This window comes from Ovis canadensis, chromosome 21 (genome assembly GCF_042477335.2).
Source record: "Ovis canadensis isolate MfBH-ARS-UI-01 breed Bighorn chromosome 21, ARS-UI_OviCan_v2, whole genome shotgun sequence".
Classification (NCBI taxonomy): Eukaryota; Metazoa; Chordata; class Mammalia; order Artiodactyla; family Bovidae; genus Ovis; species Ovis canadensis.
The window spans coordinates 40876324-40900377 of NC_091265.1; the positions used below are offsets into that span (position 1 = coordinate 40876324).

At 45.7% G+C, this 24054-nt stretch overlaps 1 protein-coding gene across 6 annotated transcripts in view; it reads right to left on the reverse strand.

Moving 5' to 3' along the window:
- Nucleotides 1–24054, reverse strand: part of NAV2 (neuron navigator 2) — a 426264-nt gene that overhangs the window by 267049 nt on the left and 135161 nt on the right. For all 6 annotated transcript variants that reach the window (XM_069565338.1, XM_069565336.1, XM_069565339.1 and 3 more), the window contains exon 3: nucleotides 15188–15240. In XM_069565338.1, coding sequence (XP_069421439.1) covers nucleotides 15188–15240 — 53 coding nt within the window. The remainder of the gene's footprint in view (nucleotides 1–15187; nucleotides 15241–24054) is intronic.

A 24054-nucleotide genomic window follows, 5' to 3' on the forward strand; every position in this document is an offset into this window, starting at 1 on the left:
ACTGCCATTTTTGTAGGAAGAAAATGGTTAAATACTGGCTATTTCATATGGTTCTCTCTGTTATCAACATATTAGAAAGATGATTCCCCCTAAAAGCTAAAATTATATTGCCAAGTGATCATAAAAATTCATCACTTTATAGCCACTGACAAAGAATCTATAAATTCTGAGACTCACAATCAAATCTCTGCAACTGTCTCTCCAAGGAGTTTCATAAGACTGATGATACATCTTGATTTATATATACACAAAGTCAGAAAAAATATAGCATCCATGAGCTAACCCCTCAAAGGCCCTTTGCTCTGGTTCTAAGAATTTCTTCTGCACTCTCCCCTTAGAGAAGCAGACTGGGGCCAGGGTAAGACTTTCATTCCAAGTTGCTTCATCTCGAAACTTTCCACAGAAGGCGAGCGCTAGTCACCCTTCACAATAGTGAAGGGAAGCGCAGGTCACAGGCCCTCTCCTCTGGCCTTCCTGTTCCTTCAGGGGAAAGTGTGAGAAAGAAGAAGTTCTGGTCAGGTTCTGCCCTCTTATTCAACTCTACATGACTGTTCTCACGTTTGCACCAATGTGGGAATCTACTCTGCAGGAAAAGCCAACTCATGCCACGGGGTCATCATTGGCATCGTGACAGCATTGGTACTAAGAGGATATTTTAAAGAAGGAGATGCAAGTCAAGGAGTTCTCAGGACCAGAGGTGAAATCTGAGGAACTGCAGGTTTCTCAGAGGTTCCTAGCTTCCTTTGGGCAAAAGTACTTAATTTCCCCAAGCCTTAGTTTTCTTTTTAGTAAAATGGAGATAATTATCCCTTCTTGAAAGTCTTATAGACTCCTCCCAAGAAACTAATATTTATACACTTAGAAAACGTGAAACACTGGACTAGATTCTTCTCCATACATTATTATTTCAATTAATTTTTGCCACTAGATAAGGTAGGTATTATCATCACTTTTCATATGGGGAAATGTAGGCATAGAGCGTTTAAATGCCTTCCTAAAATCACACTTATTAAATGGCAGGGTTGGAATGTGAATACTTACTCAATGTTTTGTAAACTATAAAGTCTATACACATGGGCATTAACAACCAAACAACAGGAGTTCAGTATCGCTGCGGAGGTGAAGAATGATCACCCAGTTTTGTCATTCGTTTCCTTGGAGAAAGATAGGCAAATAATTAATCCATCCAAACTAAGCCCAATCTTTACATCAGAAAGATGAAGAGCACTGCACAGAGGAGGGAGTGACTTCTCCAACATCCTTTTGGACAAGTTTTGTGGACGATATTGACGTTCTTTTACAGTGTTTTGAAATCGTCTACGGCAGGAATTATTTAAATCAATATAAAGATTACAGGCAGCATTTTGATGTCAAAATGCTCCCCAAGTGGATTTTTTTAAACCACCATATGCCAGAGTTTAGATCTCCTAAGAAAGATCACCTCATGTGAAGAGCTGACTCATTGGAAAAGACTCTGATGCTGGGAGGGATTGGGGGCAGGAGGAGAAGGGGACGACAGAGGGTAAGATGGCTGGATGGCATCACTGACTCAATGGATGCGACTCTGAGTGAACTCCGGGAGTTGGTGATGGACAGGGAGGCCTGGCGTGCTGCGATTTATGGGGTCACAAAGAGTTGGACATGACTGAGCAACTGAACTGAACTGAAGAAAGATCAGGAATTAGAACTTATGGGAACATAACAGTTTGAGGGTAAAAAACCTCAGATATGTGCAGGAAGCAGGTAGGCAAAAACTAAGTAAAAAAGCCTGGCTCTAAGACAGTAGGGAGTGGTAGGAAGTATGGCTAAGGCAGCCTGTTGCTGTTCAGTCACTAAGTTGTGTCCGACTTTTTGTGACCCCACAGATTGTAGCATGCCAGGCTTCCCTGTCCTTCACTATCTCCCAGAGTTTGCTCAAACTCATGTCCACTGAGTCGGTGATGCTATCTAACCATCTCATCCTTTGCCTCCCTCTTCTCCTTTTGCCTTCAATCTTTTCTAGCATCAGGGTCTTTTTCAATGAGTTGGCTCTTTGAATCAAGTGGCCAAAGTATTGGAGCTCCAGCTTCAGCATCAATCCTTCCAACAAATATTCAGGACTGATTTCCTTTCAGATTGACTGGTTTGGTCTCCTTGCATTCTACATGTACCTAAAGGAGGCAGCTGGTATCCAGGTTTAGTCAAGTTTTGCCTGTGGAGTATCAATCCAGGACTGCCAATTTTTTCCCCCTAAAAAAACTTGGAAGTATATTGATTTTTATCTAACTGCTGGCAGCCATTTAGTTTTTCTTATAAAAGGGCTTCTGGAACCTGAACTCAGCTTGCTGGCCACTGTTCTCTACTCTTTGCTTAAGTGAGCACACTGGCAGTCCTCTACTGACCAGTTCCCAATGCAGCCACCACAGGCTAACTATGCCTTACCGAAGGGCCAAGAAGAATTTCTCACTAAGTTCTGGTTCAAAGAAAAATAAACAAAATACAATGACGAATATAGGAAAAACACCCCTTTGGGGCTAGGCTGAAACATAAGAAGCCCATGAAGCCATGCACAGGAAGATGGATTTAAGCATGAAGCCAGATGACTTTTATATAAAGCACAGTCCACACAGTTATAAATCACCATCCAATTTCTCTTTCAGCTCAGGATGATCTGAAGCTCTCCCCTCCCCACCCATTCTCACATTTGCTAAGCTCTTTAACCACATTGAGCACCACATGTTGACACTTGAAATGCCTCAGTTTCAAAGGAGGTGTAATGGGAATTTCTTCAGTTAATATTCTCTGAGCATACAGCAGATGCCAGGTTATGGTATGGGCAGATGGACAGGGGCCCCGCCCTCAAAGAAGTTAAAGCCAGGCAGTTAAGGACAACATGCTAAAGGATTATCACCTGGGTTTTCAATGGAAGAAACCAAGGGTCACAGAGGTTAAGGGAGCTGGAAAGTAGAGAAGACACTTGCAAACTCCAAGACCACAGCCGTGTGTACAATTCAGATCCTACCGATTTAGAACTCACCATTGTTCTCAGACAGGAGGATGTCTAATGCATCCTCATCTTTCCAAAAGTAAACTGATTGGTTCATTCAAAATATTTAGTTAGACCTTGCTGTGGTGATCATCTCACAATATACACAAATGCTGAATCATCATGTTTGTACACCTGACACAAATGTGACGTTACATGTCATTTATATCTCAATCAAAAATACAGTGTTTGCTATACTTAAAATGGATAACCAACAAAGACCTACTGTACAGTCCATGGAACTCTGCTCAATGTTATGCGGCAGCCTGGATGGGAGGGGAGTTTGCAGGAGAATGAATACATGCATACGTATGGCCGAGTTCCTTCGCTGTCCACCTGAAACTATCCAAACACTGTTAATTGGCTATACCCCAGTACAAAATGGCTTTGGTGTTAAAAAATTATATCAACACATTTAAAAAAGAAAAGAAATACTTCGTGTTCCTAAAAAAATTAGTCAAAATTAACCTTTAGATAAACTTTTAAATTTTTAAAGAATTTGGCAAACTGATAGACGTTGAAATGCAAGTCTGCAGTCATATCCCCAAAGAAAACTTTTTTTACATCACCCAAGAGCTTGGCTTGTTACAAATGCAAATTATCCAGCTCCTTCCCAGACCTACTGCATGGGACACTCTAGGGGTGGGGCCCAGCGCTGCTTTAGGAAGCCCTCCAGGCAACCCCCTTGTTCACTAAAGCTGGAGCAGCGTGGCACAACAGGCTTTGCCGGACCTCCAGTCATGGCGTCGTTTCCACCTATCTTTATAACAAAGTTAAAAGAAAAAGCTGAGAAAGAAAAGACCGGATTTGAAAATTTGGGGGCCTAGGATGACTCAAGTTTCTTGATAGCACTTAAAAGTTCATAGTATATTTCACATATTAAAACTTGATTAAAACAGATACCATCGTCCCACTCTCTGGAAAGCTCCCGGAGATCTGGAACACTTATTGTTTAGCTCACTCATCTGACATCATCTGAGCACTTTCAATATACTTAGCTGCAAACATGGAACTTTTCATTGAACTAAAAGATTAAAAAGAAAAAAAAAAAAACCCACGCTATATGTACTACAAAGCTTTGAAGGGATTACCTAAGCCTATAAAATATGTCTCTCATAAGGTGTGCTTAAATGTCATATTGATTACAAGACAAACGCACACTCGCTGTGGAGCATAGTGCCTACTCAGTGTCAGGAATACCGTGTATCCGCTTCTGAACAGCAGATGGAAGGGCGCTTGCCATTCCCATGACAGCTCAGTACCTGAGGCGGTCCACACATGGTCGCAGTGCTGGAGACTAAACGTGGCCTTCACCTCCCCACACCTTCCTGCAATGACCTGTGCTAAGCGTACAGATGTGCCAATCTCCACTCTGAAGTGTCCCATGAATGGAAGCCACTGCCAATCAACTTGGGAACCAAGAGGCTCACAGTGGTAAAATCAGCCTCTGCTATAAACCTAAATAGCTTCCTAATACAGTAAGTTACTTCGTTTCAATCCCATAGTGTATTAGTTTCTTATTGCTGCTGTAACTAATGGCCTCAAACTTCATATCTGAAAACAACATGTATTTATTACCTTAAAATTCTGGAAGGTCAGGAGTCCAGAATCAGTTTCAGTGGCTGAACTCAAGGAGTCAGCAAGGCTGCGTTTATGCTGGAGGTTCTAGGGGAGAATCCGTCTTTGTCTTTTTTAGCTTTTGGAAGCCACCTGCATTTCTTGGCTCATGGCCCATTCTTCCCTCTTCAAAGTCCGCCCAACAGGATCTCGCAGCCTCATTCTCTCCCATTCATTCTCTCCCTCTGCCCTTCCCCCTGCCTCTCACTTTTCCCTCCTCTCCTCCTCTCTCTCCTCTGACCCTGCTTCTACATTCCATGGTCACATCTTCTCTCTTACCTTCCTGCCTGTCTTGGAAGGACCGCTGTGATCACACTGGGCCTGCTCATTTAATCCAGGATAATCCTCCTATCTCGAAATCCCTAATTTAATCACCGCTGCAAAATCCCCTTTATCATTTAAAAGAACATATTCACAGGTTCCAAGGATTAGAATGTAGACATCTTTGGGGGTCCATTGTTCAGCCTGCCACACCAGTACCTACTTTTTGAATAGGAAAGGCCTTTTTCATGCGCAAGTCAATAGTTGGGAAAGACAGGACTTGTAAACAGGGAAGGGAATGACAGTCTCATGTGCTTTTTTCATGAAATAGGATGATGCCAGGTGCTTTTATTACCACTCTCACTCATCTCTGGCCACCCTCCAGGCAGCTTCCATAATTATCTGCCTTTTACAGATGAGGGTAAAGACGCAAATTTTCAGCAACTTGCCCAGCACACCTGCCCAGTATGTGAGACCCAGGTTTTTCTGATTCTGGGGTCCAGGCTTATTCTTCTTCATCCCAAATCTTCTTCTCTGATGGAATGCCACATCCCAAAACTCTGCCCTTCCTTATACAAGGAGATAGCATCACAAATCTAATTTTTGCACCTCCACATCAGTTTTCTTTTTCCCTTCCTCAATCTATTTCCTTATATGTAGACTAGTATAAGACTAAAGGGAATAAATTCAGGCTTCCAGGGTTCAAACCCCAGCTTGTCATTTATTAGCTATGTGACCTAAGATAAGTTACTAAACCTCTTTCTGTCTCAGTTTCCTCATCTGTGAAATGGAAATAATAAAGGTATATGCTCTCAGAGAGTTTTATGAAGACAAAAAAAAATCAGTTATAACGAAAATAAAATGTCTAGAACATTGTTCCACTTTCACGTATAAGTATTTGCTATTAATATATTAGCTTCCCTGGTGACTCAGATGGGTAAAGAATCCACCTGCCAATGCAGGAGACCCGGGTTCTGTCCCTGGGTCAGGAAGATCCCCTGGAGGAGGAAATGGCAACCCACTCCAGTGTTCTTGCCTGGAGAATCCCATGGACAGAGGAGCCTGGTAGGCTTCAGTCCATTGGGTTGCAAAGAATAGGACACGACTAACAACACAATAATATAAAATCATAATAATATAAAACCCTGACAGAACCAGGGACAAAGGCAGAAACCCCGGGCTACACAGAATGAGGGGAAATGGACAAAAGTTTCTTTAACATGACACATTTGGCCCCTGGCACAGCACAGCAAATGGCATCAGAATCTAAGTTCTCCATACCCTTTAGTGGAACGAACAAGATATGTTCATCACTCCATAAGGTTGTTGTGAGAATAAAATGAATTAACATATATAAAGTACTAAGAAGAGTGATTACCTTCATTTTTATTATCAGTGTTAACCATCTCTGTCTGGTAGTTGTAAGGATGCCTAAAAACGCTTACCTTGAACAACATAAAATAACGCAGTAAGTGAAAAATTAGCTATAAGGTCCTTGGATCTTCTGAATAAACTAAGGAAGAAAAGAATTAAGAGAAGGAAAGATCGTTCTAGAATAGTGCTAAATATCCATGTCTTAAATCTATGGAAGAACTTCCAAGCGAACACTCAAATCACTGCTCAATAGTAGATAATGATATGAGAATAACAGTGTATTATAATTCTCTAACCCCATAGACACATCCAGGCCAGCTCCTTCTTTGGTCTTTCCATCTGTCTATCCATCCATCCATTTATTAAACACCTACTATATACTAGTAAAGTAATGCTCAAAATTCTCCAAGCCAGGCTTCAGCAATACATGAACAGTGAACTTCCTGATGTTCAAGCTGGTTTTAGAAAAGGCAGAGGAACCAGAGATCAAATTGCCAACATCCGCTGGATCATCAAAAAAGCAAGAGAGTTCCAGAAAAACATCTATTTCTGCTTTATTGACTATGCCAAAGCTTTTGACTGTGTGGATCACAATAAACTGTGGGAAATCCTGAAAGAGATGGGAATACCAGACCATCTGACCTGCCTCTTGAGAAACCTATATGCAGGTCAGGAAGCAATAGTTAGAACTGGGCTGGTTCCAAATAGGAAAAGGAGTATGTCAAGGCTGTATATTGTCACCCTGATTATTTAACTTATATGCAGAGTACATCATGAGAAACTCTGGGCTGGAAGAAGCATAAGCTGGAATCAAGATCGCCAGGAGAAATATCAATCACCTCAGATATGCAGATGACACCTACCCTTATGGAAGAAAGTGAAGAAGAACTAAAGAGCCTCTTGATGAAAGTGAAAGAGAAGAGTGAAAAAATTGGCTTAAAGCTCAACATTCAGAAAACGAGATCATGGCATCTGGTCCCATCACTTCATGGGAAATAGATGGGGAACAGTGGAAACAGTGTCAGACTTTATTTTGGGGGGCTCCAAAATCACTGCAGATGGTGATTGCAGCCATGAAATTAAAAGACGCTTACTCCTTGGAAGAAAAGTTATGACCAACCTAGATAGTATATTCAAAAGCAGAGACATCACTTTGCCGACTAAGGTCCGTCTAGTCAAGGCTATGATGTGAGAGTTGGACTGTGAAGAAGGCTGAGTGCCGAAGAATTGATGCTTTTGAACTGTGGTGTTGGAGAAGACTCTTGAGAGACCCTTGGACTGCAAGGAGATCCAACCAGTCCATTCAGAAGGAGATCAGCCCTGGGATTTCTTTGGAGGGAATGATGCTAAAGCTGAAACTCAAATACTTTGGCCACCTCATGCGAAGAGTTGACTCATTGGAAAAGACTCTGATGCTGGGAGGGATTGGGGGCAGGAGGAGAAGGGGGCAACAGAGGATGAGATGGCTGGATGGCATCACTGACTCGATGAACGTGAGTCTGAGTGAACTCCGGGAGTTGGTGATGGACAGGGAGGCCTGGTGTGCTGTGATTCATGGGGTTGCAGAGTCAGACACGACTGAGCAACTGAACTGCACTGAACTGATACACTAGTATTTTAAGTGATAGATGCTTAGATCCTGCTTAGATCCTCAGGTGAAAGACATAGCATTTCCCTTTAAGAAGACAATTCAATGACAACCACAAAGAGCAAGTTATGACACATGCAGGTACTGGACATCTGGGGATACAAGGGGCAAAAGACACCTAGTTATCTCAATTACTTAACAGCTGACCTGAATATTAAAGGTTACATTACCCAGGTGGGACACTCATCAGGTCTCCCAGGCAGACTGGACATCTTGCATCAAAATGGGAGGCATGAGAGGACATGGCCTCCATGGGGCACTCCAAGTCCAGTGTGGCTAAGGAGACAGTCTGAGTGGCCAAGTGGAAGGAGATACCAGTAACTAGATAGTGAAGGCCCTTCTTTGTGAACTCAGAACAGTTCAGTCACTCAGTAGTGTCTGACTCTTTGCAACCCCATGGACTACAGCACACCAGGCCTCCCTGTCCATCACCAACTCCTGGAGTTTACCCAAACTCATGTCCATTGAGTCGGTGATGCCATCTCATCCTCTGTCGTCCCCTTCTCCTCCTGCCCTCAACCTGTCCCAGCATCAGGGTCTTTTCCAATGAGTCAGCTCTTCGCATCAGGTGGCCAAAGTATTAGAGTTTCAGCTTCAACATCAGTCCTTCCAATGTGTACTCAAGAGGATGCAAAGTTCCATGGGGAGCTAATGATGATTTTGAACAGAGAAGTGACCGAAGAGGTAAGAAAGAGACAGACGTGGAGATGGCCATCATCTTTGAAAGAGAATGCCGGCCATAACACAGTGATACTGCCTGTGCCATTTGAACAGGAAGCAGTGGGTGCTTCCTGTCCATCTTTGCCCTGGACTCTCCAACCCTCCACTTTAAGTTCTAGGGGACCTGTGGACTTTTCTTTATTCCTTCTTGGTTCTGTAATGTGTGTGGCCTTAGGGGCATGTAAAAATAGGTCCAAGGGCCCAGGGACAAGGCAACTCAGCTGCCCAAGGATCTCAGACACTCCCCAGGCATGTGGCTGGCTTTCTGACAGCTGTTGGGAGGGCTCAAGGTCACTGGGGCTGGAAACCTGATCTCACTGTAGACAGTCAGTCTTGCCCTAGCTCAGGAAGCTCCATGGAGAACACAGCTGGAGGTACCTGGCGCCAGGGCTCTCCCTGGGCATCTCAAGAGCCTGCCTTTCTCTGGGGGCCATTTGCCCCTTTTTCCAGCTCTTGAGTTCCATCAACAGGTCAACTCAGGCCCTCTCCAGAAATACTCTCCTGCTTTCTCGGTAACTCCCGGCTAAACCCAGCTGGTTCTACGGTGTCTACCAGTGAGAACAAGGAGAACAGGGACTGGGACGTGGGGACCATTACGTCCCTTCTTTGTCCTCTGTCACAGAAACGACCATCACAGGCTCTCAAAACAGACAGTCTTGGCTTCAAACTCCTACTCTGCCTCCTAGGTGAGTGATCTGAGGAAAAAAAATAACCTTTTCAAGTTCAATCTCCATGTGCAAAATATAAACAATTGCCTTTAATCATAAAGCTGTTATTATTCCCCACATTTCCTGGGGGAGGAAGAGCAGTGCTAAGAGGCCAAGTGGATGGCCCAGGGCCACACTGTCTAACCAACCCTTCACCCAAAGCTAGCCATTCTTAAAACATCTATTTTTTGAAAAATACTGATGCTCAGATGCTTCCTTGTGTCTGACTCTTTGCAACCGCATGGCCCATAGCCCGCCAGGTTCCTCTGTCCATGGAATTCTCCAGGCAAAAATACTGAGGTATTTTGAAAAACCATCACCCTATTAAGAGCTAACACTGGCTGCACGCTTCCTCTGTGCCCAGCAGCACGCGGGCACATCATACAGATCGTCTCATGCACATCTTAAAACCACCCTGTTAGACAGGCTGCTGCTGCTGCTAAGTCGCTCAGTCGTGTCCCACTCTTCACGACCCCGCGGACTGCAGCCCACCTGGCTCCTCCATCCATGGGATTTTCCAGGCAAGAGCACTGGAGTGGGACTCAAGTCCCACTTTGCCTTCCCCAGAGGATGGGCTAGACCTGACTAGAGCTGGAACCTGACGTCTGGGTAGGAGGCCCTAAGATTTATCACACTGTGTATTTTCAGTAGCTGGTCTTCTGAAAGAGGGCTTCAGGGGCAAACGTGAGAGTGGGGAAGGGGAGGGAAAAGGCAGGTCAAAGGGAGATCTATGATGGTCCCTGCCCTGAGCTGCCTTATCCCATGTAAAGCAGTCATTCAGTTTCTATTACTTTTACATGTGGGGTGCCACATATCACTTGCGGGGGAATGGGAGGGGTTCTGCTCATGGAACAGAATTTTGAAAGCCAATGTGCTATCCTTCTGTAAATAAATTAGTTGCTCAATCGTGTCTGACTCTATGTAACCCCATGGACTGCAGTCCCCCAGGTTCCTCTGTCCATGGAATTCTCCAGTCAAGAAAACTGGAGTGAGTTAGAGGCAAATTCCTCTTGTCTGGGGAACTTAGGTGGTGACTTTTGTCCACAGGGGCCCCCTGAAAGGACAGGGTGAGGAGCAGACCTGTGCCCTAAGCAGCAGGGGCATCAAAGGTGGGGTCTGTGGACCCCCAGAGGCCTTTGTGACCCTTGAGTTGCTCACACCGTATGCAAAATCCCAGGGCGTGAGTGAGTCAGGAAGGAGAAGGCCAGTAGCTCTTCTCAGATTTCTGAAGGTTTTCTGTCCCCTAGTTCCTGACTGACCCTTGACGGAGTGCTGACCAGGTGCTAAGGAGAATGGGGGCAATGAGGTCATCTACCCCAGAGAGCTGCTGGGAGGCTATTTGTGAAGCACTTAGGCACCCGGCACACTGCAAACACTCTGATGGGCCTTAGAGTTTCACTATTATTACTGTCATCTATTATCATCACTTTCACAGCCTCGTTAGTCCTCACAAAACCTTTATGAGGTTCGTATTATTATCAAGTCCACTTTATAGAACAGGAAACAGAGGCTTCGAGAGGTTAAATAATTAGCTCAAGGCCACAGACAGCAGGGAAGGAATCAGAAGGTGGCCTGTCTGGTTCCCAAGTCCAGGCAGGCCCTAGGTCTAGAAGGGCTGAGGGAAGAAGGCAGGACTCCCGAAGGGCCCAGGAGGAGGTGAGCAGGCAAGGCAGGACTGGGAGGCCCCAGATGACCCCAGGCCAGAGCCAGAGGGGAAAACAGGCCGGGACTTTCCGCTGAAAGGGCCTGAAAGGACCCGCAGCTTTGCTAACTTTGCACCTCTCTCAATCAACAACACAAAGCCAAACTACTTAAAATAATAATGATGAAAACAGAAAGCCACCCCCTGCGGCGTCCTCTCCTGGGCTCCAAAGTGAGCCAGAGTCTTGGAGTACAGTGGGTTCAAGGCGCAAGGCACTGGCAGACCCAGCGCCCGCTGGCTGCACTCCAAGCAATGTTTCTCCTTCCAAATACACACAGAACTCTGCTCAGCACACCACTTGAAAGCCAAAAAGATGCCCCAAGGGTTGCCATGGCAATGCTAAACAGACAAAACATGTCAACCAGCTCTGACGCACAGACACAAACCTATTTAAGGGCCAAATGGATGGATTGAGGGGTGGGGTGTTGTTTCTACAGTTCCATCTCCAAGGATCTGGCCCCTAAAACATCTAGGTCAGACTGAAAGAGAGCAAAGGACTCCTTCAACACAAGCTGAGGCTGGGCTCACTCGGGAAAGGCCCACGGTCATGCTCCCTGCACCTCGCTTGCAGATCAGTCCTTTTTCAGGAGGGCTACGACTGGGTGACAGGAGATGCTGGTGGCCCTGGCTCTGCCTGTCCCTGAGGACAGCCCTCTGCTCCCAGCACCAGGGTCTCTTCAAAGAAATGGGAAGTGATATGCTTTCCTGTGAGTGTGAAAGGTCTTAAAGCACTGAACCGATGCATGTGAGTGCTGATATTAACCACCATTCCCCACATGCCATCCACAGGGGTCGATCACCATGGGTATTTTCCTTTAGAAAACCTCACTCCAGGGTCCAGTGGAGCTATTCCCTGAAATGCTGCCACCTGGGGAGTGACGCTGACTACAGAAGATTTGGTCCAGGCCTGAAAAGACCGTCATGTCTATGGGTTTGTCTTAGTTTGGGCTCTTCCATGCCCCATCTGTCACCTCAGACACAACAGGATAAAGGGCTGACCTTGGTAAAAGCCCAGAAGAGTCTCACCAGACACAGCTGATGGCACGTGGTAGCATCCCTGAACAAATGCTACAAACTGCCCGTGCAGGGCCCATGACATCCTCAGGTGAACAGCACCTCCAGAAATAGGAATCTTCTTCCACTCCTTATCCCCCATGGTGAACCCTCTCACCTTTCAAGACTCACCCCTGGGCAGTTACTTCTAAAGCTCCCCTTGTCCTGGAGCGGAACGGCCCCGCCATGTCCCATGCATAGATGTCTATGGGAACAGCACTATTCTAGTGTTCAAATTGTTCTCCGGTCTCCTGCCCACTCATCACTGAGCTCCCTGAGGACAGGGATCCCATCTCCTGCACCTGGGTATTCACAAGGCCTAAACCAGTGCCTGGCATTGGTGGGCACTTTGTGAGCCTCTGCTGATTGACAGGCTAAAAGCACGCAGTGCCACGCCCACAATGTCTATGCACCAAGGCCCCCGGGCATTCTCTAGTCCATAGGCCACAGCTCTGCGTTTTCACTTCCACATTTTCTGGGGAGAGAGCAGAACCTGAAGCTGAGCCTGGAGGGCAGGAGTTCGAGAGTGGAGCTCCGGGTAGCCTGGTGGGTCAGGAGGAAGGGAATAGGAGAAGAGGAGGGGGTGCCCCACCTGCAAAATCGAAGCTCTTGTGCTGGCCCAGGGATTAGTTAATGAAATGATTTGCCCCTTGAAAACTGAAATAGCACCCATTTCCCCTGCTCTGAAGCAAACCTGATTCTGTCTCCATTATTTAAGGCCCCTGAAGATGCTCCGTTCTCTTAGGGTGGGAGAACATTAGCTCTAGGGAGTCACAGCTACCTTCCCAGCAGGTACGCTCCCCAAACCCCTCACCATGTCATCTGCCTTTTGTCAACACGAGGCTCTCCATACGCATTGCCTCTGGTCTCCTCCAAATAGGCAACATTTAGCAAACAACAGACCTTTATCACCGACTACCCTAACTGGGAAGGCTAACTGGGAGTTTGACCTTCCAGGAATCTAGAAATGGCGGCCCGTCCACTATGCTATACTCCCCAGTGATGCCTCCCATGAGCAGGATGCACGTGCCCACACGGGTGGACACAGAGCGTCCTACCGGCCGGAACGACGCCCGTGCTTGTGTGTAAGCTGCACTGGCCGTGTGCCCGAGGCGAGCACTGCCTGCAGGATCTGTCATTGTCTGTGATGTAGGTGAAAGAACAGGGCCCCTGTAGCCCTTATCCTCATCTTCCTCACTTCCCACAGGACGGAAGGACTGCGGCAGAGGTTCTGACATTTCCCTGGACTCACATCCTATCTGCTGAACTATCCTCTGCCACTTTCACCACCAGACCTGGTCTGCCGCCCCACCTCTATCTAAGCTGGAACTAATTATCATAGACAATTTTAGAATTTCATATTCCAGTGTTCTTAAAAAAAAACAAAACAACACAGTCCATGAAGAAAACAAAACAAAAACCCAAGACTTCCATAGCTGAAAGAGTTATAGAGAAACCACAAAACTGTTGGTGCTACGTGGCACTGATACATATTACTAAGTTGGCACAGAAGAATCCGAGGTGATGGGTATTACCTCTTAAGTTTGAAAGCAGACTTTAACAAACATCTCAGATAGAAGGTACAGAAGATACAGATGTACCAAACGCAAGAAAAGGCTCCTAGGTTCGCCTGCCAGGCCTCCATCTGCAGTACCATGGACTGGAACACAGGCATGCATTTCCACCCCAGAGGGAAATACTACATCTCCTTGATGTGATGCTGGGACTGCATATGTAAAATGCCTGCACTAAAATTAAGTCTTCTATCTTCCAAATTTTCTCAATTATTAATACACCAGACAGCTGCAGTAGCTCTAGCAAAAATAGCAGCCAAGCTTTCCCACAAGTCAAAACAGCCAGGAGATGTCTGCACGGGGACTTTCCTACGTGAGGACTGGCTGCTCTCTGGGCCAAACAAGAAGAAACACAGTCTCCAGTGGAACAACAGAAAAAGAGAAACTTGTTTTAGAATTTAACATGAAAAATGACAGCCCTTCCTCCCACCCCTGCCAGAGACATTCACTCCTCTTTATAACAAGAAACTCTGTGTGTGTGAAAAAACAAAAGTTGACTGAAAAGGCTATCAGTCCACTCATCGGGATAACAATTCAGAAAATTAAACAGCAAACCCAAGGAATGCCAATCACTTCAGTGTAATCTGGAATGAAACCATACAATCGTGCCCACTCAAACGGGAGCAGGGTGAGGTTAGAAAAACAAATTATGGGTTTTTTTTTTTTTTAAGATTTCTCGAAGCAAATTAACATCCAGAAAAAAAAAAAAAAAGCTGTCCTTCAGTTGCCACCTTCATATTTTAAACAAGTATCACAGTGTCATCTTAAAAGACTTCTGTGAATATATTTTTTGTGGAAATACATTTGAAAAGCACTGCAAAGGGGAAAACTGAGTACTCGGAATATCACCATTCAATGGTCTCTGAACTCAACAGTGATCATGAATTTTAAGTCAAAGATTTATATGTAGAACATGAAACAAGAATAAAATAGATTTAAAAGATTTTTTAAAGCTATAGTATCAGAGCTTAAGCATATCACACCAGAGGGAATGTCACTTGTCACGGTCACGTTGTGCTTGGTCTGGATGTGATCAAACATTTCACATTGCCTGTCACAGTTCTGATTTCACATCATTCTAACCTTTAAAGGCAACCAGAACACATGCCCCAGTTTCTGGGTCGTATGATACCATCACTCCGTCTGTGCCCCAGCACCACACACAAACAGAAATGGTTGTAGGTCCTTGAGGAAAAAGCAGAGTCCTAGCGGCCCAAGTTCTAAACAAGGATATGTTTGCACCAGTTCTGTATAACTTGTTTCTAAGAACAGGGACCGTATTTCATTTTCCCTGTCTCACGACCTATGTAAAATTCAGTTATTTTTCAGTAAATGCCAACAAATGTCAGAGAGGCAAACCATGGCTATTTGGAAATGGCTGTTAGTTTATTAATATAATCCCCCAGAGTAAAGCTCATGGTGTAAATGTTTTCAAGACAGTCACTATCGTTTAGAGGCGGGGCTTACTACCCTAACACAGACACTCACTGCCCGTGTATCACTTACCATTTGCGATCTGTTCTTCGGACAGCCATTGATGTCTTCGATCTTCTCATTTGCTGAAAAAAGAAACACGAGTCAGAAAAACAAATAATCATCACAGACACTGCAGGCAGTGATGTTCAGGACCCTTGAGGCCAAGCCAGTCCTAAGGCCCATCCTGGGGTTTGTCCAACCAGCACAGGCATGTGAAATACTGAGACGCTTCTAGCAAGCTTCAGGACTTAACTCATCGAGCTGCTGTCCTCCAGGGACAGCTGGGGCAAGGTCGCCGTCATCTAAGGCAGAGACAACTGCACTGGCGACAGTCTTGGAGTGATGGGGCAGGGTGGAAATGTTTGCACACTGGGAAACGGACTGAGCTGTGACTGTGCTCTAGGCTCTGAAAAGGCAACTGCAACTTCCCCGCAAAAGACAGGATGCTTCAGAGTGAGATCCATGTAGCCACAGTGCAGCTCCTGGGGACAAAAGCCACAGATGGTAGCATCTCACTCCATTCTTAGCCAGAAATATTAAGGTTGCTTTAGGCTGTCCTGATCCTATTCCCAAAGTGGATCTTATTCCCATTGGGATCCCATTCCTGATGGAAAAACAAGAGAGTGAGACTTTATAAATGATACATCCATGCCATTTAGTATGTCCAGATTAAATCTGGAACATACTCTATTGAAGTCAAAAGAGTGCCGACCTACTTAGAGAAGTGATAGAAAGAGACTGAACTGCATAAGCTGAAAAAAAAAAAAAAAAAAAAAAAAACCAGGAGGAAGAAAGGCCCAGCTGCCCATGGTGAATGAGTTTCATCCTCAGTCTAAAGGAACCCTTGTAAGATATAGCCTAGGACATCTGGGTTTGCAACTGCAGTGCTACAAGAAAGGCAGTATGTATAGTGGTTTGGAGGCAAAGATTACCCCAGTTTGCAGCCCAACTTTACAGCTTCTGAGCTGTGTGATCTTAGCCATGTAATACAACCTCTCTGTTGCATTACCTCACCTATAAAATTGAGTTGGCTCATCTGCAAAATTGAGCTAATACTACGTACTTTACAAGAGGAGCTGTGAAAAGAAGATTATATGATGCCAGCAAAATGCTTAGTGCGGTTCCCAGCACACAGTGAGAGTTCTGCGTATGGTTGCTGTCATTCTGTTCTCAGTTGTGTCTGACTCTTTGCGACCTCATGGACTGTAGCCCACCAGGCTCCTCTTTGTCCATGGGATTTCTCAGGCAAGAATATTGGAGTGGGCTGCCATTTCCTTCTCTGGGGTATCTTCCTGACCCAGGGATCGAACCCAGGTCTCCTGCATTGAGAGTTGGATTCTATACCTCTGAGCCACCTGGGAAGCCCTCTTTGTATGGTAGCAATCATTAATCCAATTATACATACTCTTTAACATCTATGTAAAAACACATAATATAAAATTTTCCTTTTTGATCTCTCCATCTGAGTTTTAACCCAGAAACTTAGCTGGACTTCAGAGTAAACAACTACAGATTTGCCTTCTCTGAAGACTTTTTAAGATTCCTTCCCAATCCCACATCCCTTTACATGTCACCACCCCAGAAAGATAAGGCCTACTAGGTCTCTCTACTCTCCCAGCAGCCTGGAAACTGCCTCTATGTTGCTTTTAGCCACCTAATGTGTAACTCCTTTTCTAGCCTCCCCCAGCTATGCAGACAGGTAGATTTTGTTTGTCACACTTGTATCCTTACAGCTCATTAAGTGCTTGCAAAATTTATATATATCACATTCGATTTTAATGACTGTAATATCTAAATCATCCATGAGAAGACATTAAAAAAATGCATCTGAAAAGGATAACAGAAACAATTTACCATGACACTAAGGTTTCAGAACACCTGTACTTAAATATAGTTCACTATTACCTCCATTGGGTTTATTTTTCCCTCCAGCATTTCTATCTTGCTAAGTCGCTTCAGTCGTGTCCGACTCTGTGCGACCCCATAGACGGCAGCCCACCAGGCTCCCCTGTCCCTGGGATTCTCCAGGCAAGAACACTGGGGGAGTGGTTTGCCATTTCTTTCTCCAGTGCATGAAAGTGAAAGGTGAAAGTGAAGTCGCTCAGTCATGTCTGACTCTTAGCGACCCCATGGACTGCAGCCTACCATGCTCCTCCATCCATAGGATTTTCCAGGCAAGAGTACTGGAGTGGGGTGCCATTGCCTTCTCCTTTCTACCTTGAGACAGAAGTAAAAAATAAGAAAGCAAGCTAGTGGCAGGACATTATTTAAAAATCTAGTTACCAGAGACAGGCTGGTTAGTATACATTCAGCCTCATCTACCCCTTCTTTAGAATTTGCCCAGAGTAATAGATATTTAGGCCTATGACCCATTTGGGAAGACTTCGGTCTTCCAGGAGCCACTTGAGTTTTCTCAGCTCTTAAGAACACTGGGACAGGCAATTTAGGAAGCTTCTTCCACCTGGTTTTCCCTCCTCCCCAAAGAGGTGCCATAAAGCCTTTGAAAAGCACATAAAAGATGCCCAATGAATGGGATGACTCACAGATACTTGTTATTCAGTTCACCAGAAAAAACGATTAGCCAGAAGGCATCACTAGCATGTAAGTTCCACAAAACCAAGGACTTTCCTTCTGCTTTCTTTTCTATTATAAGCCCAGAGCCTAATGCAGTGCCTGATGCATAGCAGCCACTCAACATGTATTTGTGGAGGGGAACTGAGGACTATTCTGAATATTTCAATGAATCAAAGTTTCACTGCCTATTCTGAGGCAGCTGCCCTTTCACTTGTGTATATATAAATGTATGTCCTGAAGGTGGAAAAAAAAGAAAGATCCTTGACACCTGGCACTCCTTCATACATTTGAAATTATGGCAGGCTAGCACTCTGACCTTGGATTTTGATATACACCACTGGAAGAATAAACATATGGCTTTTGAGAGTCAAGGCCACTCCAGGTATCTTCCAGTTAGATACTCGTGATGGCCAAAGTCATAAGTCATCGGGTTCCGATCAATACCCAGCTCAGTGATGCTCATTAAAGTGAAGGATGGATAACTGTGATCCTGAGAAGTCATTTTAAAGATCATTTACATACCTTTGACTTCCCTGGTGGCTAAGACGGTAAAGCGTCTGCCTACAATACGGGAGACCAGGGTTTAATCCCTGGGTCGGGAAGGTCTCCTGGAGAAGGGAATGGCAACCCACTCCAATATTCTTGGCCCCCCTGCCAAAAAAGGGGCTCAAAGTAATATTTTGGGCTTCCCTGGTGGCCCAGAGGTTAAAGTGTCCGCCTGCAATGCAGGAGACCTGGGTTCGATCCCTGGGTCGGGAAGATCCCCTGGAGAAGGAAATGGCAACCCACTCCAGTATTCTTGCCTGGAGAATCCCATGGACAGAGGAGCCTGGTGGGCTACAGTTCACGGGGTCGCAAAGAGTCGGACACAACTGAGAGAGCTCACTCACTTCACTGTATACCTTCTGGATAAATGATGCCAAGGGAGTGAGCCTAATTATTCCTGTCGTTCCTTTTCAGTCTGTCACTTGAACCACAGTCAGGTGTTCATGGAGTCCCTTGGGCTCCTATCAAGCTAAAGCTGCCCTTTTATAATATTCAAAATAAACCAATGGGGTGGGGCCTATTTATAACCCCCTAAAGAAGACCCACTCCAGTACTCTTGCCTGGAAAATCCCAAGGGCGGAGGAGCATGGTGGGCTGTAGTCCATGGGGTCGCAAAGAGTTGGACACAACTAATCGACTGCACTCTCACTTTTCATGTTCATACACTGGAAAAGGAAATGGCAACCCACTCCAGCGTTCCTCCCTGGAGAATCCCAGGGATGGCAGAGCCTGGTGGGCTGCTATCTATGGGGTTGCACAGAGTCGGACACGACTGAAGTGACTTAGCAGCAGCAAAGAAGACATGGGAAGAGGTCAAATGACTCAAACCAAACTCAAAATAAATGCTTAATAAAAATGCAAAAGCCTGGACCTCCTAGTTACCAATTTCATGTAGTATAAATACTTCTCCTTTAACTTAAATTCTCAAGAATTTCTGTGAAAGGGAAAGTGTGAAAGTTGCTCAGTCGAGTCTGAATCTTTGTGACCCCATGGACTATACAGTCCATGTAATTCTCCAAGCCAGAATACTGGAGTAGGTAGCCTTTCCCTTCCCCAAGGGATCTTCCCAACCCAGGGATCGAACCCAGCTCTCCTGCATTGCTGGTAGATTCTTTACCAGCTGAGCCACCAGGGAAGCCCACCAAGAATTTCTGTGCTGGTCATAAATACTTAAAGCAATAATAGAAGCTCTCATTGTGCTGGTAAGAAGAAGCGCTTGGTCTTCAGAGCTGAATTTACTAACTCGGGGTAGGGGTTCTTTGGCTACAGCCCCAAAGTAGAAAACCAAAGAAGCAAAGCCATGTCCACCAAAGTCCTCATTAAAGTCATTAAAACTGGCATGCTGAAGTGCCAGTGGTATTTATTCCAGCAAGCTCTAATGTGCAGACCTGTCTGCACACAAGGTGACAATCTAGTCATTGGAAAGCATCAGTGCACTTTAAGAAATATGAAATCAAGCTCGTCACTCCTCAAAAGACCTCCTGGGAAGAGTTCGGAGCATTTCAAGAGCCCAAGCATCTATGCTTGGCACCTATGTATGTTCAGGGCAGTTGGCCATCCTGCCAATGTCCAGAAAGAGAAACTGCCTGCCCTCACTGAAAGGCATATGACTTACCCAAGGTCACGCCATAGTACCAGGTCATCAACAGAAAGTAGAGTCCCGCGGGTTGTGTGAACTTCCTGGCTGTGCTCAGAGGCAGCCCAAATGGTGGTCGAGAATGAGCTGCTATCAGCCCTCGTCACCTCTAATGGGAATCTCTTCCCCTCTGTCTTGGCTTCCTCCTTCTCTCCAAGCCTCTTTTGTTTATCCTGTTTCCCTCCCCCTCTCTCTCTGTCCTCTCTTCCTCCCGCCCCCCTTCTCTCCTTCGCTCACTCCAACCCCTTCTGGCATCCTCCTTGAGTGACAGCAATGTAAGCAGAGGGAGGGAGGCCTGTCTCTCCCTCTTGATTCATGCTGTTTATCCTGGCCTCATAAACCTTTCTAATAACTCACGGACACGGCACCGTTGATGGGCTGGCAGGCAACTGCCGGCCTTGGGCAGCTCAGGACTCAAGAAGATAATCACACTAATAAGAGGCTGAACACAGACACTCAACCCTCAGTCACCAGAGCAAGGGCAGCAAGAGGCGGCAGCACAAGGTTCATTTTCTGCCCAACGGGCAGAAGGCAGTGATGCAAGAGTGTGGGCCCCAAGGTATCCCACTCTCTGGGAAGAGGGGGGATGGATAAATAGAAGGCTAGGGCCTAGGACCTATCTGGGCTCGATGAAGACTGACTTAGGAATAGCATCTGTGAAGAGCATTGAAGGCTTTCCTTCACATCAAACATCTTAGCTTTCAAAGGATTGCAACTCTCCATCATTAGAACTAGCTGAGGAGATGGTTAGATTTCCCAACCTGAAAGTCAAGTCTTCAACCACTGACTTTGTTCCTGGGTTAGCCCTGTACCTTGCCTTATTTGCCTTGTTGAGTCTCTGGGTCTCTACCCTCCAGCATCTCTGCACACTATTCCCTCTACCAGGAAAGCCCTCCCTGACCACTTCACCCAGCTAACTCCCAGTTTGAGGTCTTGGCTTATAGATAAATTCCTTGATGAAATGTTCCTTGATTCCCTCCTTGCTAACCCAGCGTCTCCTTTCCCTAATCATGGCTCAGGCCTCACAGCACATGAGCCCTTTATCATTATGCACAATCTTCCTCCCTCCTAGATCTAGGAAGAGGTTGTGACTTAAAAGGACAATCTCTCTGCCTCCAAGTTTTGATGGACCTTCATTTAGATGAGTTCTTTTCAATTATTTTAAAATAACTTCAAACCTTCAGAAAAGTTACAGGAACAGTACAGAGAATTTCCATACAACATCCTCCATTCTCATTTTCTCCCTTCCTCTCTCACACCCTCCTTCTCTCTACAGGTAGACATTATTTTTCCTGAATCATGTTAGTGTAGGCTCAGTTGTGTTTGACTCCTTTGCAACCCTGTGGACTGAAGCTCACCAAGCTCCTCTGTCCGTGGAATTTTCCAGGCAAGAAAACTGGAGTGGATTGCCATTTCCTACTCCAGGAGATCTTCCCAGGGACCAAACCCGTGAACCTTGTGTCTCCCGCACTGGCAGGCAGACTCTTTATCACTGAGCCACCTGGGAAGCCTGGTGGCCCAGACACTAAAGAACCTGCCTGCAAGGCAGAAGTTGGAAAGATCCCCTGGAGAAGGGGATGGCTACCCAATCCAGTTTTCTTGCCTGGAGAACTCCATGGACAGAGGAGCCTGGCGGGCTGCAGTCCATGGGGTCACAGAGAGTCACACACAACTGAAGCGGCTGGCACACATACCTGGGAAGCCCTAGTGTGGCCTCCAAGGGCCATGTCCCTTATTCTTGGTGCGTACTTCCAAAGGACGAGGATACTTTTTCATGGTACGATTCTAAGTTTCAGAAAATTTAACATTGCTCTAATTCCAATATTCCAATTTAGTCAATTGACTCAAAAATGTCCTTTATTGCGTTTTATCCCCCTGAATGGGATCCAGTCCAGCGTCATGCAGTACGTTTAGCTGTCAGGTCTCTTTAGTGTCCTTTCTTCTTAAACGATTTCTCAGCTATATTTTTTTTTTGTCTTTCACAGCACTGACATTTTGGAACAATTCAGGCATTTTTTGTTTTTTGTGTCTTTTTCAATAGAATGTTCCACAATTTGGGTTTATCTGAGAGTCCTCATGATGGGTTTCAGGCTTTCTAACCCCTGAGTGCAATACAATGTGAAGGGATGTTGCAATTTTTCTGTGGTATCCTATCAAGAAGCACATGACACCCAGCTGCTTCTCATCAGGGATGTAGTCTGGTCACCTGGTCATGACACCTGATTCTCCCATGTGGTAACTGTATTTCCCTTTGCAACTAATACACCAGCAGTGAAGAGCCCGTTTGAGACCACGCACCCGGCTGCTCTCCATCAAAGCTCTCCGCTTGATTTCAGCTCCCACTGGTGATTCTCGCCTTAACGACAGTTTACCCTCACAGCTGCAACTCCTTCCCCACTCATCAGCCAGCCTTCTCCTGTTGAGTCCTCTCTTCTCTTCCACTGATATATTGTCCATTTCTTTATTTAGCAGCACACAGATCTGTGTACTCCTACTTTATTCCATGGGTATAATCCACAGTGGCCCTCAGTTATATTGATGCTCTAGTCATCTCAGATCAGATTGCTCTTTATAGCCCTGGACTGTAGAACTAGTACTTGCAGGGAGATACTACCATCCAGGGGGCAGATTTTGACTTAATGAAAGAAGAGCTTTCAAAAGACTCTAACTCTCCATCATTAGAACTAGCTGTGGAGGTAGTTAGTTGCCCATCCTAGGGAGCATTTAATAGAGTCTGCTGACTACTTTTCCTAGAAGCAATTCATACATCAGGTTGAGGCTTTTAAAAGGTCCTTTCCAAACCTTAGAGTGCAGCCCATCCTGGAAAGGAGGAGGGTGACAAACGGTGAGAGGAATACTCAGGAGAATACTACACACTGAGAAGGGGACACATTCGGTCCGCCTGCGGGAAAACAACCCAACGCAGGCTGAGGGAAGCCATGGCTGCAGTGAGCGACACTCTCATCCCTCAACTAATCAAGTCAACTTCTTGTGAACATCACTGCACACCAGACACCACGCTCAATGCTGTGAACCCAGAAAGGAAGATGGCAGAGCCACACCTATGGAGAGCCAGGCCTAATACAGCAGTCAGTGGGATGACAGAGGAGGGTCCCCTCCAGCTCTGCCTGGGAGAGAGCTAGGTAGGGGATCAGAGGGAAACTGACTTTTCAAGAACGAGTAGGAGGTCTCCAGCCAAACAGCAACTGTAATCACTGGACTTCTGTTCAGCACAAGGTGGAGTCTCTAGAACTCCAATTCTGGGCATCAGTGGTACTAACTTGAGCCTTTGAAATCACAGTCTAGTAGCTCAGGCTCAGACAGATCACTGTCTTGGGAGTTCATCTCATCAGAATAGATTCAGGGAAGCGTCCTCCTGAGCAATGATGAAAACTGTGCTAGCTTACATTTCTATAGTGCTATGCTTAGTAAGTTCGCCATACACATTCACCAACTCTGGGCCCCGACAGACATAACTGATGTATCATGACACACTCTGACATCGATTCTAAGGCCTCTTCATCTTTCTACACACATCTTTCGAGGCAGTGGCTACCAAGTCCTATCCAGAAACACTTCACGGTATCCAAGACGTTTCACATCTGATGCCTACTTTACACTTCACAAGATTGCCACAAGATCAGACGAAGCAGGCATGAAAGTGAAGGTCACCCAGTCATGTCCGACTCTGTGCAACCTCATGGACTATACAGTCCATGGAATTCTCCAGGCCAGAATACGGGAGTGGGTAGTCTTTCCCTTCTTCAGGGGATCTTCCCAACCCAGGGATCAAACCGAGGTCTCCCACAAGGCAGGCAGATTCTTTACCAGCTGAGCCACCAGGGAAGCCCAAGAATACTGGAGTGGGTAGCCTATCCCTTCTCCAGTGGATCTTCCCGACCCAGGAATTGAACCGGGGTCTCCAGATTCTTTACCAACTGAGCTATCAGCGAAGTCCAAAAACAGGTATGGCTGTGCCTATTTTATTCCATTTGTTTTAATTGCTTTTTTAAAATCCTTTTTTTCCCTTTGGCCACACCATGTAGTATGCGGGATCTTAGTTCCCCAACCAGGGATTGCACCCCTGCTCCCTGCAGTGGAATCAGAGTCCGAACCACTGGACCACAAGGGAATTCTGTGT